Here is a 17,933-nt window from a genome sequence, read left to right as displayed (position 1 = left end):
CCTATATCGTAATCTCAGGATTTTGACCTGTTTTACACGGCGGTCCGCGTGTGGAACTGAATCCGACCTGGTACTTGATCCAGGATTTGTGCAAGACCAATGGTCTGCGTGTGGAACTGAATCCGACCTAGGCTACAGTCTAGGATTTTTGACCTGGTACTTGATCCAGGATTTGTGCATGACCAATGGTCTGCGTGTGGAACTGAATCCGACCTAGGCTACAGTCTCAGGATTTTTGACCTGGTACTTGATCCAGGATTTGTGCATGACCAATGGTCTGCGTGTGGAACTGAATCCGACCTATATCGTAATCTAGGATTTTGACCTGTTTTACACGGCGGTCCGCGTGTGGAACTGAATCCGACCTGGTACTTGATCCAGGATTTGTGCAAGACCAGTGGCCTGCGTGTGGAACTGAATCCGACCTAGATCGCAATCTAGGATTTGTGCGTGCTGTAGCCTCGACCGAAGTGGGCTCACAGCAAGGAGCCAATACTTCCACCTTCAAAGGGACTGAAGGCTGAAGGAGAAAAAGAGGCGAATGGCCTGTCTTTTAAGCTTTGTCCTACGGGGCGTCGTATGTGCCAAAAATGCACAGGGTCCGAGACCTAGCGTTGGTCCCTAGTCCAGTTGTGAGCTAGCCAATACAGAGCACTGAATAAATTATACAAATAGCATTCGGTCCCGTTACGTCCGCGACTGCAAACTTTACGTCCATTTCGAGGTCTCGGTGAAAATTTGTCATCTTATTTTGCTCCTCGTTTCGACTACACAAAACCCCAAAGTTGAAGATAGACAGTCCAGAGCCAGAAAAAAGAAGTGAGAAGGGAGAACATGTCGTATCTTGAAATAAGTGAACTTTGAGATCCCACAAAATCCCCGAAACTTCTGTTATGCCACGCAAAGCCGCTTCTTTGCCAGAGAACCAAGGCGGTTAGTTACGATTGGGTGTCTGTGGTCGCGGGATGTCTATTGTACCTTTGCTCGGGCATGTTCGTCGCGAGCCAACTTCATAATTCTTTTTCTCCGACCCTGCTCAGTTGTGAAATTCGGCTACAGATTATTGTCTGGATGAGCCAATTATCGTTTCGGTTTGGAGGGTGGCGTAGGGCTTGCTTATTAGATTATGGAGGAGATGAAGAACAGGTCAAACTGTGTCCGGCTGAGCAATGACACTTGATCTACAGCTCTCGTATGAGAGAAGTCCATGTATTACAGTATAATCTACTTTGCTGACTCTATGATTTATCATAGATGGACAACGGCCTCAGTCTCACCCACTTGGCCCCATGGCTGCATTCGCTGGCAAGGAGTCAGAAAATCTATTCTTCTTTCTAGCTTTCAACTCTAGATGTTCGGAGGACGCTGTGTGCCGTTGGGAAAAGTGTATAAATTACAGCTAGTAACATGTCACGCTTCCGGACAGGCACCATAAAGATTGTGATCAGGCAGGAGTTGAAAGCGGGGTCTCTTGACAAATTGTGTAAGTGGGTCGCCGTGCGCGAGAGTATATTAGAACGTCAAAGATAAATAGGAGGTGGAGGGTTGGCTTCATTTTGAACAGCGGTACCCAACCAAACCCAACTTCTACTGTTGGTGGCGTCAAAAGCCTGTTCGCTCGATAATCTCTCAAAAAACTGCGTCCGGCGCCGAGGCCTGGCAAAGCATTTCGATCTCCCTCAGAAAATTTTCAGGCCAGAAGAAGGTGAGTCTACGAATTGTCCAGTTCGATGGACCTAATAATAATCTGATATCAGACTATTCCTTTCCGTGTTGCTGCTATCACCCTGAAAATCACTTTCTTCAGTGCGGCTTTTGTGGCAGACAACACCCATCAATTAGACTCTTCGTTGATACAGTGCAACTCTCCAGTCGCAAGTCAAGAAGCACGCGAGGAAACCTGAGCAGTCTGCGGGCACTACTGAGCTTAGACCCCACCAAGCCTCATCTGTGGTATCTTTGCGAGGGCTGAGAAAGGAAAAAAGACGACTTTTACGCCAGCTCAAGCAAATTCGCGTGGAAGTGGGAATTTCAGAATTAGAGTACAGGGACTTATGTTCCCAGGCCATCCAAGTTGTGACTCTTGGCTTTTTGCTTCGTTCTCGGAGAAAGATGTCTTTGACGGTGTCGAACGGTGTATCGTGACATGATCGCACTGTGCCGGCATTCAGGAATAGGCTGCCCCACTCAAAGCGCTACCGTTAGCACTAGATGTGCCATGATCCTTTCAGCCCTCATGAAACAAAGAAGACTAGCCAGCCAATGTAAGAAGAGATGTGAAACTTACGCCGAGGGTGTAACAAGAGATCCCAGTCGATGTGAAATTACGCGTATGGTTAGATTCCTCTTCATTCAGCCCGTGCAAAATAGTGTAGAGATCCTGAAACGGAAGATGAACGTTTTGTAGTCCGCGTGACAAGATCTTCAAGACTAGCAGATAAATTACCCATCTTCGCCCCTGGGACAGTCCTCAACCAAATCCTTCTCCTTTGATTAGAATACTTCGCGCTGCCATTCACCATGCCTAAAGCAACGACAACCTTGAAAAACCCGACTGTGCCGTCCCAGCGAGCCGCTCGTCAGTCGATGGGAGCAGCAAGACCTCGCACGCAGCCCGTCGCGACTGTGCTTGAGACTGAGGACAATGGCGTTCGAACAAGACTTCATCGATCGACGAACGTGCGAGCAACCTAGCTGTCTGAATCTTTAATCCGTCATTTCCACTCATACATTTCTTGACAGGGACGAAGCACCCGCCCAACCAAAGCCGCGAAACAACACGATACCGAAGAGGATTTTGATAAGGACCATGCCGAATGCCTTGAAGCAATGCAGGATGCCGAGGAGACCAACCGACTGTTAACAACGAGGCTGAACGCGCAGCGACGTGAAGCTACCGCCAGTGCGCAGCGATTCAGCAGAGAGCGACACGAGATGGCAGCCAAAAGTCAGCAATATCGTCTAGAGATACAGAAACAATCCAATGAGCTCCAACGCTTGAATGGGGAGGTTTCCCGGCTACAGCGACTTCTCGATGCGGCCAACTCAGATGCCCGTAATTTGGTACAGCGGACCGAACTGCAACGAATTCTAGAGGGTATCCATGCTGCTGGTCATACATTTATGGGCCACATCAAATCCCAAGTAGATGAGAATCAGAATGCTCAGGATCTCACCGAGCTGCCCGGGATAAATATGACCGGGGACTGGCTAGACATACCAGAGTTTGATGTGAATGACGATGCAGGCTTTGCAGAAATGCCAGATACTCTATTCCCGCGCCGGGCCCTGGTGCCCGTGATATCTGATAATCGAGCCGGGGTTTTCTCTTATGAACTTCTGTTTCAGTGGAATTGAAACCAATAATTATCCTTTAAGTCTAGTTCAATAAAATTACAATGGCACGAAATACAAGACAGCTGACTGTACGCTGGCATGGATTCCAGCGTTAGGGATTGCGAAGATAAAACTAAGATGGCAAGAAATGAACGAGGCTGGGAAACAACGACCTCGGTCGCATTGTAGCAATCCTATTCTTTGTGGAAGTAGCGTCATGGAGGGATTGAAATCAGAGTGTTGACCTTGACCAATAATGCTGGGTGTTGCGGCAAGTGAGAAGAGTGAGACATGTAATTGCGATTAGGAAACATCCGTGGCAATAGCTGATGGCCTTGACTCCACGCGCAGCCTCTGCTCTATAGATTGCTTCCACTAAGGTCCGTTCTATTCGATGCATTCGCGGTCCTGTCATGCAACTTTAAGCAAGCTCACATGCATGTGTTCTCGCGGATCTATAGCTTCTGCATCCTTCAGGATTATTGCTAGATGTGTTCGATCTGCGATGCTGGGTTGTTTTGGAAACTGGGAGCAGATTCTGGCGCCCCGCCGCCCCCAACAAAAGGCCTTCTTACTTTCAAGCCACAGCGACCAGGATTCCATTTTCAAATGAGGGGCCAGTCACGCACACGCGATCGCCACAGAGCGTTGAGCCTATCATATGAACCACGAACCGCCCGGCCCAGCCTAAGGGTTAGATAAGATCCAGACCACTACCACCAGCAGGTATTGGATGCATCATTGATGGTGGATAGGCGCAGCTGCCGCAGAATAAAGAACTGCAAATAACTCCAGCATTTGCGGGGTATGAGGGGTCTAAAAAGGGTGCTTGGTTTCGTGAAGCTCTAGTGATGGCGACAAGAATGGGCACATCAACCAACAATCAAATACTAAAACTGATTGGTGGGGTAGTTGGTTGGTCGAGTGACAAGGAATTTGTCATTCCTGTTGGTATCCACTTTGGACCCCTTGGTTTGTGATGGTCGGGCGAGAGCGGTGATTCCCGTGCTGGATCTTCAGGCGGGGCTTCTTAAACCAATGGCCTTTAATCTTCCAGCCGGGCCATAGTTCCGGTACAGAATTGGAAGTGGCGGTCTACGCATACCACCACAAGGCAATTCCGAGCTACCATGATGAGCTGCATGTACAGTAGAGGCGATGGGCTACCACGAGGGAGAACAAAGAACAGAAAGGCGAAAGGTATTGAAACAATCGTCAATGAAGCACTCGACTGGGAAAGAAGAAGCGGAGCGACTTTTGAAGCAGAGAAAACTGCCATTATACACTTCGCCCCTAAGGCCAGCAAGTTGGACTCGGAGCCATTCACTATCAAGGGAGAGACCGTTGAACCCAGAGACCATGTCAAGGTTCTTGGCGTCATCATGGACACGAGACTCAAATACAAGGAACATATCGCGAGGGCAGCGTCCAAGGGACTCAAGGCGGCGATGGAGCTTCGGCGGCTTCGGGGTCTATCCCCAGCAACAGCGCGGCAGCTATTCACATCGACCGTAGCCTCGGTGGTGGACTATGCCTCCAATGTCTGGATGCACGCATTCAAGAATAAGAACATCGGGCCGATCAACCGAGTGCAGAGAGTAGGAGCGCAAGCGATCGTCGGGACATTCCTTACAGTTGCGACCAGCGTAGCGGAAGCAGAGGCTCACATCGTCACGGTGCAACACCGGCTCTGGAGACGAGCTGCAAAGACGTGGACAGACATCCACACCCTACCAGCAACCAATCCCCTCCGCAGGAGTACTGCTCAGATCAAGAAATTCAGAAGATACCACCGCTCGCCATTGTATCAGGTCGCAGATGCGCTGAAGAGCATTGATATGGAAACACTGGAAACCATCAATCCATTCACATTGGCACCATGGGAGGAACGTATACAGGGCGATGGTCAGAATGTACCAGAGACACAGACCGAAATGGGCGGAATAATACGAATCGCGGTTAGTAGTTCGGCGCGGAATGAGATGGTAGGATTTGGCGTGGCGATTGAGAAACAACCACCTCGATATCGAAAACCGAGGCTGAAAACTTTCTCCGTCACGCTGGGTGCAAGAACCGAGCAGAACCCATACTCCGGCGAATTGGCAGCAATGGCATATGCACTGGGCACGCTACGGGGACTGAAACAGTGCAGGGTCACGCTGCTCACGAGCAACAAAGCGGCGGCTCTCACGCTGAAGAACCCTCGACAACAGTCGAGCCAGGAACACATCTGCCAAGCATACAAGCTGATCAAGAGACTACGGAAGCACGAGAACCGCATCAACAACGGTTGGGTCCCGACCAGCGAAGATAATCAACTGCTAGGCCTAGCAAAAGAGCGGGCTCGGACCGCAACCCAAGAGGATTCTACAGTACCCCACAAGCACAGGTCCCCCGGGTGAAGTCGACTACACTGAACATCTCAAGATCCCAAGCAGTCCCCAAAGATTACCTGCCAGAGAATATAGGGAAACACTCCAAACGAGTGGATGTAGCACTCCCAGGAAAACATACCCGGCAATTGTATGATCGATTATCGTGGAAACAAGCAAGTGTGCTAGCCCAGCTCCGGACTGGCATGGCGAGACTCAATGGATACCTCTATCGAATCAACGTCGCAGAGTCAGATCAGTGTGCATGTGCGCAAGCAAGAGAGACCGTGGAGCACTTTCTCTTTCGATGTCAGAGGTGGACCACACACCGGACGGAAATGCTGCAATGTACTCATACTCACCGAGGCAACATATCATTTTTCCTAGGCGGGAAATCGCCTTTGGATGACCAGGACTGGAAGCCGAATTTAGAAGCAGTGCGAGCCACAATACGGTTTGCAATCGCCACGGGCCGACTCGACGCTGCTTAGCCGTGTCGACCAACACAGATTAACCCTACTCCAACCCAACCCCCACCAACTACCTTGTGCCAGAGACGGTAGATGCGCTTCAATTGCCGAAGATAGGATGTTGAACACTTGGAGAACTGCCTTCAAGCAAGTCTACTAACTAAACACTAACCCACAAGGACCCGCTACGATATTGATATCTGAGATGACATACACTGAAAGGAATCTTGTATGGGCTCCAAGGAGGCACAGAATTAGCCATAGCATGTATATTTAGATCAGTGATAGTTGCCCTTTCGGTTCAGCCGCCGGGCGTTAATGAATTGTGTATGTGTGTGTGTAAGAGCTGTTTTCGTACACCCACTGTCCCGAAAATTCATGTTTTGAGTCATTTCAATGAAAAAGCAGATTGTCATTTAAGCATACAATTTGAGGATCAATTTAACCTACAAAAGCAGTAGCATTAATAACACTAACCTCTCGCAAAGTTGCAACCCTGGATTAAGAGAGGTATCAAAGAACCAACCATCTGTACCTGTGCATTGCAGTTTCAATTAAATCACAGCTTCTAATGGAATCAATTTTGTCAATTTGATTGCACAAGGCTAGATAGTACGTGAAAATATAGAAACTGCAACACTAGTATGATCAAAGCGACGCTTGTTAACAGCAGATGAAACCACAATACTATTATGATAAAAGCGACGCATAGTAATGGCGAAGCCAGGAATCCCCAAATCGCATAAGCAATCTAGATTATTGATTAGTATCAGTTTGGTACCTCGATTAAACTTGACTCACCAGGAAAAAATGTCCGAGAAGTTTCCATCCTCGAGATGGAGATCGATGCAGATTGTATCCAGATCTTTTATTCAGAAGTAGCTGTACAATACCTAGATGGTGATGAAGAATTGCAAGGTGTAGAGGTTTAGCTCCAGCGCTGTTTTCTTCATTGATCGAGGTAGTCTCATACCGGAGTAGTTCATAGACCGCTGAAGTGTGACCTGAACTTGCAGCTTCGTGCAGGGCAGTATCTTCATTATGATTCTTCACATTAGCTAATGTTCTGTCGTGTAATAGCAGCACCGATATAATAAGATGGTGGCCAAATCGAGCGGCAAGATGTAAAGGAGTTTCGCCTTTCTTATTCGCACCATGCAAATATAGCGTTGGCCTCTTAAGCAGCTCTCGAGTGACTAAAATACGTCCGTTTCGGGCAGCATGATGCAGTGGTGTATCCCCAAAATGGTCATTGGAGTTTATGATATCAATACCGTACGATAGTAAAACTCTGATGACTAGGTGGTGCCCAAATCGTGCCGCATGGTGTAAAGAGATTTGCTCCTCTTGATCTTGGATACCAATATCTGCCCCGGATGTGCAAAGAACCCCGACCTTGTTCGCAAAACCGAGGGCTGCTGCTAGGCTGATTGGAGTTGTATCTGTCCTATCACGCCAGTTGACATCTATTCGGTAATCGGTTAAAAGTGCGCGGAGAGATCGAATATGGCCATGTCTGATGGCATAGAACACCGGTGTTTGATTATTCTCGTCAGGTAAGTTGACCTTCATCCGAGGATGCAACAACAGTCGCTGGATGAGATTTGAACTGCTATGCTCGATGGCCCATAAAAGGGCTGAACTATGTTGAACATCCACGTTCAAGTCATCAAGCAAACGTAGATAAATTGGACAGAGCTGATGACTTGTACATGCCACTGAAAGGATATCTTTTGAATCATTGAGATTGACCCCTACTAGATTATGTATTTCAACAGGTAATTTGAGGAATGCCATCACTTTTCTCATCTAGCGCCCATGTACCAAGTTTAATTGCGGAATACTCATATATAGTAAAGCTCCGCCATGCGGGAAGAAAAACCACGATAAATTGAGTGGGAAAAGAGGTCTCTTTAAATGAGGATAGAGATACGCAGGATTTCCCCAAAAGAAACGAACCATACATGAAAAATTGTTCCCAGGAAGTATTAGAGCGTTGTGAGGGAGAAAAGCGCATAGAACATGTTTAAATGGGAGGAATTATCTAAGCGTGTAACACATGTACTTCAGGCTCCTGGGAGCTTAGATTATGATCCTGGCTAAGAATCGTTCCCGTCGCCTCCTGGGAACAGCCCCGATGATCATGATGAGGCATACACGCTAAGTGGAGGAACGGACCCACATGGTGCATCTGGGTTTCCCTGGACGCGAGGGAGTTATATTTCTTTTGCTTCCTCGTGCTACGTCTTGTATCTAGAGTCGATTATAGCTTTCGTTAATATTGATCATTCATCAGAAAGACGCGCTTCCCACCAACAGATACGTGATACCCTCGCATGGGAATAAAATTGCCCCTGAGTGATTTAACTCCATCCTGGGAGATCGATCGTTCTTAATGAAACAAGATTTTTACACAAGCTTTGAACGCACTAATGATCGGTATCTGTTTTAGGAGAAGCCACTAAGCGAATATTGCCATCATCGTTGACCTTCGCAAGTTTGAACAATATAGTTTTCCTTGTTTCGCTGGTTTTTGTTCTCATATAATACCACTGCATTTCAGGAGGCCTCAGTTCAGGTGAAGCATCAAGTCAACCTAATCCAACCACTTCCTCGTGGCTTAGCGAGTCGTGTATCTTGAAGAGGTAAATCCTTTAGCTTACAATACACGTGGCTTATTTTATCCATCACTTCTACAATAACTCCAATTCATATAATTAACTTCAGGCAAAAGGAACTCGTCATGTTTACTACGGTACTGCAGCAGTAATCATCCTAAACCGATACTTGATTCAGATTCCCATGGGTCTTTGCCCGCGCACTACTTGAAAATTACTCTGCTGTTGATTTAATTTATCCAAAAAGGGACTTTTTCTTCTCGGGGACTCATTGGCATGCTGTCCGCAATTTCTAGTAATTACCAGAAAATCCTGTCAAGCGAAACCGTTAATTACTGTATCTTACTTGTCCTGTATTTAATGTTATTACGGCAATTCTTGAAGGTTGTGGCTGGTGGTAATTTATTAGGCTAAAGTAAATTTGTCATCAAGCTGTAATTTACAAGACGTCTGGCAAGTAAGTTACAGTTCTTTTTCGATTGTCGACCTCGCTTCAGCCTACCGCCTCATTTCTGCTCTCAACTACAAAATTCTGCTCGAGGAACTACTGTAGCATGGCGTGAATTATGAGGGAGGAAATATTCAGGGTTTTTTTTTCTTGCACGATGTATACACCGAAATCACTGAAGGCTTCTTCCCCCCTGCGGTTACCGGCGAGAGCTGTAATGCGCGAAGATCACTGCAATAAATGTATCCGCGGCAGCTTGCTATCGCTGTAGACTTCTCTTTCTCATATTGTCACACCACCACTACCGGAATCTGGAAGAGAATCCGAAATTTACGCGGACCCATCACGACGGGCTATCAGGCACTCGAATAGAGCCTTTCGGCAGGCTATCATCAAACCTGTGATAGTGGACCTCGACCTCGTGAGAGCTCCATCTGTCTTCCAGCGTGTGACGCAAAATACCCGGAGCTCTGCTATAGCTGGTTATAGATTCAAGGTGTATAGGGAGTTTTTTTTTGGCTAAATCTTTAGTAAATGGAAAGCTTGGCTTTTTTTCCCAGTCAACGAGCACTAGTTTGGTCAAGGATGCGGGAAATACTGCATTGGCGGCTAGATCTTGCTCGTTAATCTCGAGATCCTGAAGTCTTAAGAAAGAATCGAAAGACAAGATCTTATTGATCCCAGTCCAAGAATCGCGAATGCCACTGATATGTAAAGCCAGTTTCTTCAGGTGATTTTTGGATGAGAGCAATGCCTTGACGATCCCCGCCACTTTTGACTCGCAACTGAAGGAAGCACAGCTCCGTAGCTCGACCTTGTAGAATTCTACCACCTCAAGTCTATGAAGCCGCTGCAGAAGTCTAGTGGTAGACCGATATTCTAATGCACATGAGCCAATAACTAAGCGTTGGAGCTGTAATTCGTCTTGTCGGTGGTAGGTGTACAGCTGATTTCGTTCAACGGAAGAACGGAAGAGAGATATCTCGTCAAGGCCCAAAATCCAATCATATGCAGCTTTGATCTTCAAGTCCTGACCGAGGTAGCCAAAAGTACGACTATCAAGAAGATCTGCAGTAGCCACATGAATAGGAAGAGACAAAGAGCGAAGATTCGTAGCCTTTTGAAGAATTGGACGAAGGAGTTGTGCGAGCTTTCCCACATGCTGAAGCCTATGGAATTTAACAGAGATATAAAATATCTTTGGTCCAAGAGTTGGACGGCTCGTTAATGCATTTGCTAGAAGTTCTAGCCGCTTCCAAAGGTTTCGCTGATCGTATAGACCCGAGTGAAACTCTAAGAATATCATTGGTTGCACCAGCCTCTGGAAGCTACGCGACACGCGGCAAAAGCTTGTAAGAAATTTGATATCCAAGTAGTTGCAGATCATGCATAACAGTTCAGACGGCAATGATGCTATCAGACCTTGGGCAGATAATAGCTAGGCCTTACATTAGAGGAGCTGTATGAGGGCCACTGCGGGTTCTCGGTACAATATAGCTCACCTTGTTTTGCTTTCTTTGCCAAACCTCGTGTGCTTTCTGTTCAGCAGGGCGCTTCCGAAGAATCATTCCGATGGGAATTGTTGTGGTGGGTGAATTTCTGAATTGATCAAAAAGACGTGCTTCTTAGATGTCCGTAGCAAATCGCTTTTAACTGGCATCTGAGCAAGTTTGGTAGCAGGTTTTGGAGGTTGTCTAGGGAAAAGTTCTGTTCAAATTTATATCTCCATTAATATGAAGGCACCAATCAGGGATAAGCTCCTAGGAGCTTAGAGGAGTCTTCCATCCGAAACAAAATATGTCATTAAATCTAACGGGCCGGAAGGGCCGGCACACATTGATGAGGCCCCCGGATGGATTCCTGGGAACGTGCTGATGCTCCCAGGAGCAAATTCGGTATAGAAAATCTTAACTTTTTGGGTTTACTTCCACTCAATATTGCCTATTGCCAGAAAGGCATGAAGGCAAAGACAACGAAACAGTTCTAGTCAAGTTGGAGATGATCGCTGACGGGTTATCTGCTCGATATCCAATGAGAATGAAATAATTTACGTAGTTTATCTAGTTACACGTCTGCCTACATAGTTCTCCCAAATCGGGTAGGCGTTGGGAGAACGGAGAATGCTCCTAGGAGCGTCAAATCTCAATAGGTTCAAACGAAAACGAAATTAATCAGGTACATTCTGTTTGCAAAGGGAAAGATCGCCAGTTAGTGGCGACTTCACGAAGCTAACTCTTGTACAGCGGTCAAGCTAGCGTGTCGCGTTTTAATGAGCCCGCTTACAAAAGCCACCTGAGTTGCAAAAGCTTAGTAAGCAACTTAGGATTAATCAGGTCAGGGTCAGTGATCAGATCATGGGGTTAAGGGCAGGCTCACTGAGCAAATCAGGGTGCTTCGATCAGGCTCAGTGAGTGGTCAGTGTGATTACATAATGATCACTGATCAGCTCAGGCCGGTGAGGGGCGTGCTCAATTCTACTCCGGGAGTAAAAGCGGCGAGGGGGGTGAGCACTAAAACGGAAAGGGAAAGCCTAGAGTTGCCAGACATTTTCTAGTATATATGTTACGTAATGCCCCAAGAGGAAAACTGAATCCCCGGCTCTGGCATTCTGCAACCACGTGAAAACACAGCAGAGCGACAGACATCCAACCTGTTACCTGATGAATCTTGCAGCAAGTACGCCAGGTGATACCCAGAAGGTCAGCAAGGGAACCGAGGTGAGTGGCCGAGAGGGGAAAAATAAGGTTGATAAGAGCCAGCTCTCCAGCTCGGCGGCCAGCTTGGGCGACGGAGTGTGTATGGAAGAAAACCAGAGTGATATTGACCAGAGTGTAGGCAGAGTATATGAAAACATTCATCCGGGACCAGGGGCCCCAAATACGATGCCTGTGGATGAGAGCGGGAAGTGTGAGGTGCCGAGAGATCAGAACAGAGCAGGACTCGATCCAGCCAATCATAGTGGTTCGGGTCTGGATTAAGAAGAGAGCTAAAAAGCAGCCTCCAACGGCGATCGCATAAATGGATGACACATTCATCCTCAGCGGGGCCTTCAATCACGATGGACCTGGGAGATCGGCATATGAGGGGAGAGTGGACCTTTTTAAATGAAAGCTATTAACCACGACATCGTCATGTCCCTATTAGCGACATCTTGCAGTGGAGGCAGAAGCATCAGGAACAAGAAGCAGAATACTTCAGAGAGCCTCGACTAAGTGTTTTCCCAGCTTCTGCAGACATCAGAATGAATGAGCTGCCGTTGAGTGTACTGGGAAGAGACTGTGTCAGATAATGAAGGCTTTTCAAGACTCACAAATGCATCCCTTCTTGCTCTGAATCAACAAATCAGAATCGTCAAGAGAATAATGGAGTGAAACAGCCATATAAATGAGGTTATTCCTTCCTCCCGTTCGATATATTGTGGGCTTTTTGGCGATTCTCGGCGATTCTGAGCGCGCAATTTATCTCCCATAAGGACAGGTCCATTCCTAGCTAGCACCGAAGGTGCTGCACGGAAGCATTGAGAGACCTATATGTAACAAGCAGCCTGAATAGAGCGATAAATTAAAAGGGTGAGTGCAGTTAATCAACGAATGTACGAAGAGACTCCGCATTGTGTGTGCTCAAGGGGAGATAGGGGTTCGGCTTAGCACTTCTAAACGTGCGAGTTGAGCGGCAAAATCCATACCCCTTACTTCATAATCATATTTGATGCATTTTACTGGCTACATTAACACTTGTGAATGTATTTCATGGCTCTAGACTGAAAAGTTGCAGTCTGCATCTACGTTTCTGGTCTCGGCGTAGACAAGAGTGTGGATTTCGCGTCTAACTTCATAAGAGTACCGCTCATGGCTCAGTATTGATGAGAGAAAATAATATGGTAGCATACGAACAGAAAGATGAATTTCTCTTGCTCTTTTACGTCACTGCTCTTGAAAAAACTCTTCGCGATGCTTTTGCCATAGGAACGGGCTCGGGGCTCGAGGAAGCGTGACTTGAATCTTGGGAGTAGGATGAGAAGTACTGTATGCAGAAATAAATTATCCTGTGGTTCCTCGACCAAGATATAAGTACCCAATGTGCAATCAATTCTATGACCATCGTAACCCATCAGACTCCCGACTGACGTACACCCGCAACGGACGCCTGCGAAATGACCCCCAACAGATATGTTTCATCCACGGCCCTCGCTTCTGATCTCCGTTCCAGGCGCTATCGTGAGTCTGCTGTGGACAATCAAAATATTCATACTAATTATGAGTAGTTTTTCTTGCAACTCCAAGGGGACACCAAGCAAGAACACGTATCTGTCGTTTATTTTGCCAAATCGAGGAGCGGGTATCGCTACTTGAAAATACTCAACAGAATCTTATTTCCGAACTCGGAAGTCTGCGCAATTATTGATGGACCTTGTACCATGAGTATAATAAGGGAATGGTAGAGCTGGAGCAGGCCAGATTGCATCAGTGATCTGGACACAGATGACAAGGGACTATTTCCCGCGCCGTAAACAATGCTCTATTTGATAACCATGAGACACTGTCACCAGAAACTCTAGATGCTATCTCATTCCAATTTCAGTCGTCATTGATACAGGAAAGTACATTTTCTGAACCACGAGTTCTAGTATGGTTCTCGTAAGAAACCGGGCCCGGCTGTGTGTCTTATACTCCGATTGAATCTTCCATGAATTATACGATATACTGTGACCCGGTCTACTCAAAGTTCTTGTATTTTGAATATATCCACAAAGACTACACCTGAATTTCAACGGCCAATTCTTAATGTCATCACTATCTCGGGTTCAAAGGAGAGAAGACGTGGGTACATTGTGGACATGATTAACTCATCCTTATCCAATTATGGGAGGTGTTATGGTAGACTCAGGCTCCCAGGAGCTCACAGCCCAAATTTAGACCAATCATTTCTACAGGGACTATGTGGCAGACGCGGATTATTCATAGCACCGATTGGCTCATTCTTCCTCCGATCTATTATTAGTATCCAATGATTGCATCCCTATTTACGGCCCACAGGCTCCTGGGAGCCATGGCCAAATATCCACCAATCATTTCATGGTCGACTTGCACGCATGCCATCGATGGCACTAATTGGCAGATTTTTCCGAAGAGTAGTACCCACCCTCTCGCATTCACTTTGTTCTCAGGGGATTGGAGTGGTAATGTCTTTACAAAGGCGCGGCTGATCGCAGAGTTTGATCTACGAAAATGTAATCGACCTAATGTCTGGCCAACTATACAAGGGACTCTGTTGGGAGATGGGGCTGTGTGAATCAATCCGCGCCGTACTATAGCTTGTATCTCCTGCTATTGTGTAGGTGTGCTTTCTTATCACCGATATACGAGGTAGGCAATAAATAACTATGCAGTTTGGCTGGAGATCCAGGGCCGCAATCTGGCATGGTGTTTGCCTGTCTTTGATGAGGTGTTCATTGGGTAGAGTATTGTGGTCATCATTGGTGGGTGAAATGAAATGGCATGATCTGTTGCCGTCTCAGCTGTCGCAATAACTTATGAGTCCCTGGTGGTGAATGTTGAAACGGATCATCGATGCTTTCCTGCGGCATGCTCACCACTGTTGAAACGGTGCCAACAGTGGTAAAAGGAATTACATATATCAAGTCGCCAGGGAAAATGCGATGTCTTCGAATGTTATGTTCAAATGTTGCGTCAGATGAATGAGCAAGTGTTGAACTGACTGCAATTTAAGAGTGGTTTGTGTTTAAGCCCTCACAATTCACAATGGCGATCTCATTAACGCAGATCGAATGCCTGGCTGGATAAATATAGATACCCGATCCTTCGCCCGCTGGAGAGTCGTTCACAAGCATTACTTTGTGATTTTGGATCAAAGAATGTCGATCGTGATTCGTCTTCGCGGCTACTCTTTGGTATGAATTGACCTCCAAATCATGCAATGAAATAGACTGACCTTTTTTATCGCAATGGCCTAGCCTTTTTTTAAAAATGAAGTCTTCAGACAGCGCAGGTGAGTGTTGTTTCCCAGTTATTTAGAATCAGGCTAAGTCGGAAGATGCTCGATATCAGCCCCATTTCCGTTCCTCAAATATCCCATTGGGCGAACCTTTCTGGATCCCGAATAGCCCAAGCTGCGAGCACAGTGAGTTACAAGTTGTCTTCATGAAGTGCCTACTGACAATTGATGATAAATAGCTGTCATCCCTTGTACAGTTCCCTGCAGCGGACAGCAATATCTGAGAACGTAAGTTTCAAAACATTCCGGAATTTTCAAGGCAGACATCATGCGCTGACGACCTCTATACTGTATAGGATGGCAATCTTTCTATCGCGAGTCGCTCAATGTCTTGTAAGTCATGCTAGTGCTTTGCCCCTACGCATTCCCAACGTCTGCTACTGCATTTCAATTCCCGTACGATGGCTATCCGTTGGTGGCTCTTTGTTTTTCAGGAAATATCGCTGATAGTTCTTTTTCTTCATAGGGCACGTGTCAATATTACCCTCGACCTGACAGAGGTATGTCCCTCCCCCCCCCTTTCTTCGCCTTCGAAACTAAGCCAGCTTCAACAGCCTGATGGGCCAAGCCGTGGAATATTACTACGCTCGCGCCTTTATTGTTTCTGAACACGTGGTAGAAATGGCCAATTCCCCTGGCGCATTTAGCGAGCCCAATCCAGAAAGGCTTATGCCATCTGCTAAGCCCAACGGTAAGTCTTTAAGGTGTTTTCGTCTCTTCGGCATTACCTTTCCGATCGGAGGCTAACTGTCGGGTTTTGAGGAACTTGCGATATTCCGGCAGCTATGAATCTCTTACCGACCTCCGACCCAAAGCCTTGTGAACAGCCATGACCCGGTCCCATACTAGACTGAGTGAGCCATTGCAGCATCCGACGACATCAAAGAGAAGTCTAGCATCGACGGCCACCAAGAAGGACCATGATTTCTTTTCTCCGGGTGTAAAATCAGCCAGCAATGAATCGAGCCTGAGGCCAGCTCTGCCAAGCCCTGATTGCAGCTCAGCAAGCGACAAGCCAGGTCACAGCACTAGATTTATCCCAGAGCTCTCCCCATGAGAGCAGTCGCCTTCAGGTCAGCTACTACTTCGCCCCAGACCAAATACCATGAACCTCTCCTTCGGTGAGACTTTGTCCTGACACGTCTAAAGATTTACCTCCCACACGACAACCAAAGACGAAACAGCTATGCATTGGCGGATATTGCCAACATTCATTTGCAGCGATACGGAGTGATCCTGGGCCCTCCAGATGTAATCGAGCTGAGCCCGCTACATCTCTGGTCGGCTTTCGCTGATCCCAAACTACATTAATGGCAAGTCTGTACCACCCTTAGCCACCAGAAGTCTTGCTGATATGGAGAAGCAGTGAAATGCAGTACTGCTTCGGCTGTTCCTTCAAGTCCGATCGGGATAGCGTATGGCGGCTGGTATTGAGATTCTCATATAGGCCGCGAGCACGGTCAGTGGCAGTCAGTTGCGAACACCCATCTTGCGCCAGTTGCTGACTATTGGTGCTAGATCGAGTATCTCCAACGGCAATCTGTTTGCCCGTGGCCAATGCAGATGGTATTCAAAGCATCCCCCGTGGCCTATACGATGAACAAAGGAAAGGGGGACGTTCTCAAGGCTGGACGGGTTGTAGTTGCCAAATCATTGACATGAAGATGACTTTTCCCTCTCAAGCGTGGCCAAAGCCAGTCGAATGCTCTCCCCGTGATGTCATCCCCGAACGGCACGAATTCACCAGCGGACGAGCGTCGTGAATTTACGGCTGTTCAATTGCCGCAGCGGTTGCAACTGCTCAATTATTACTCGAAGGATGCCAGGTGCGTTTGTGATAACTGGTAGAAAAGTCGTACTTATTGACCTCGGACGTAGCTGTGATGTTCTACCATTGTGGGCCTGTCACTTGTGCCCGACGCGAGACGCTGCGACGCGTCAGTGCACGGCCTTGTCGCCTGTAGTATACCGCCGGGTGCTGCCCTAGGTCGGTGTCAAGGGACGACAGAAAACAAGAGGCCCAAGAGATAAAAATGTACGCGAGACAAACCGGAGACAAGCCGGTTGTGAACACGATGTATGAGCGAAAACCGTCTTTCTGATGAATGGTCATCCAGATGCGCCTGCGGGAATCGAACCCGGTTCGTTAAGGAAGCCAACGTGGCATATTCGACTAGACCACGTTAGCAGATGCGCTGGCCGCACGAAATCTGCCTCACTATATCCAGCAACTTCTTAGAATATCATAGCCACCGTTAGTCTCGACCAGTACTCAGCTACATTACTGTACCCCTTTGAGCTCCACAAGAGTCTCTCATTTGGCCATGCCAATGGAATATGATATTCGAAAAGAGGGCCAGAATACAGGGCTTGAATCGTTGACATTCTGATGGTTTGTTTCTAATTCTACTGCTACCATGAACGTGCGCATCTAGGATATATATTACGCACATGATGATCATTTGTCGACATTACCTAAGAGCTGTGTATCGCCAAAGAACATGCGACAAAGCTCGAGCCGCGTAGAAGAGCGACCCGAGCGAAAATAACGATACAGTCTATCGTCAATAGATCATAGATGTACATAGTGTACAGTACCCTCTACTGTAACATATTTTTGAATTGGGAACCAAAGTTGGATGCACCATCACGCAACTCCAAGCCCATAGTCGAG

The 17,933-nt window shown here is 47.1% G+C and overlaps 3 protein-coding genes across 3 annotated transcripts; 1 reads left to right on the top strand and 2 right to left on the bottom strand.

Annotated features, from left to right (window-relative positions):
• Window positions 1-2,520: 2,520 nt before the first annotated feature.
• On the top strand, window positions 2,521-3,357 carry N7509_000074 (uncharacterized protein; the record flags this gene model as incomplete). The annotated part of the gene is made up of 2 exons (XM_056624721.1): window positions 2,521-2,679; window positions 2,743-3,357. The coding sequence occupies 2 exons, from the start codon at window positions 2,521-2,523 to the stop codon at window positions 3,355-3,357; spliced, it is 774 nt and encodes a 257-aa protein (XP_056494822.1).
• A 3,607-nt stretch (window positions 3,358-6,964) lies between these two features.
• N7509_000073 (ankyrin repeat domain-containing protein) lies at window positions 6,965-7,750 on the bottom strand (the record flags this gene model as incomplete). Its single annotated transcript, XM_056624720.1, has 1 exon — window positions 6,965-7,750. The coding sequence occupies one exon, from the start codon at window positions 7,748-7,750 to the stop codon at window positions 6,965-6,967; it is 786 nt and encodes a 261-aa protein (XP_056494821.1).
• Window positions 7,751-9,587: 1,837 nt separating this feature from the next.
• Window positions 9,588-10,631, bottom strand: N7509_000072 (uncharacterized protein; the record flags this gene model as incomplete). The annotated part of the gene is made up of 1 exon (XM_056624719.1): window positions 9,588-10,631. The coding sequence occupies one exon, from the start codon at window positions 10,629-10,631 to the stop codon at window positions 9,588-9,590; it is 1,044 nt and encodes a 347-aa protein (XP_056494820.1).
• Between the last annotated feature and the right edge of the window lie 7,302 nt (window positions 10,632-17,933).

Source organism: Penicillium cosmopolitanum (assembly GCF_028827165.1).
Source record: "Penicillium cosmopolitanum strain IBT 29677 chromosome Unknown utg000001l:1.0-706529.0:1.0-706990.0, whole genome shotgun sequence".
NCBI classification, from domain to species: domain Eukaryota; kingdom Fungi; phylum Ascomycota; class Eurotiomycetes; order Eurotiales; family Aspergillaceae; genus Penicillium; species Penicillium cosmopolitanum.
Note: the sequence above shows the minus strand (reverse complement) of the source record. Positions and strands in the feature narration are given on the sequence as shown.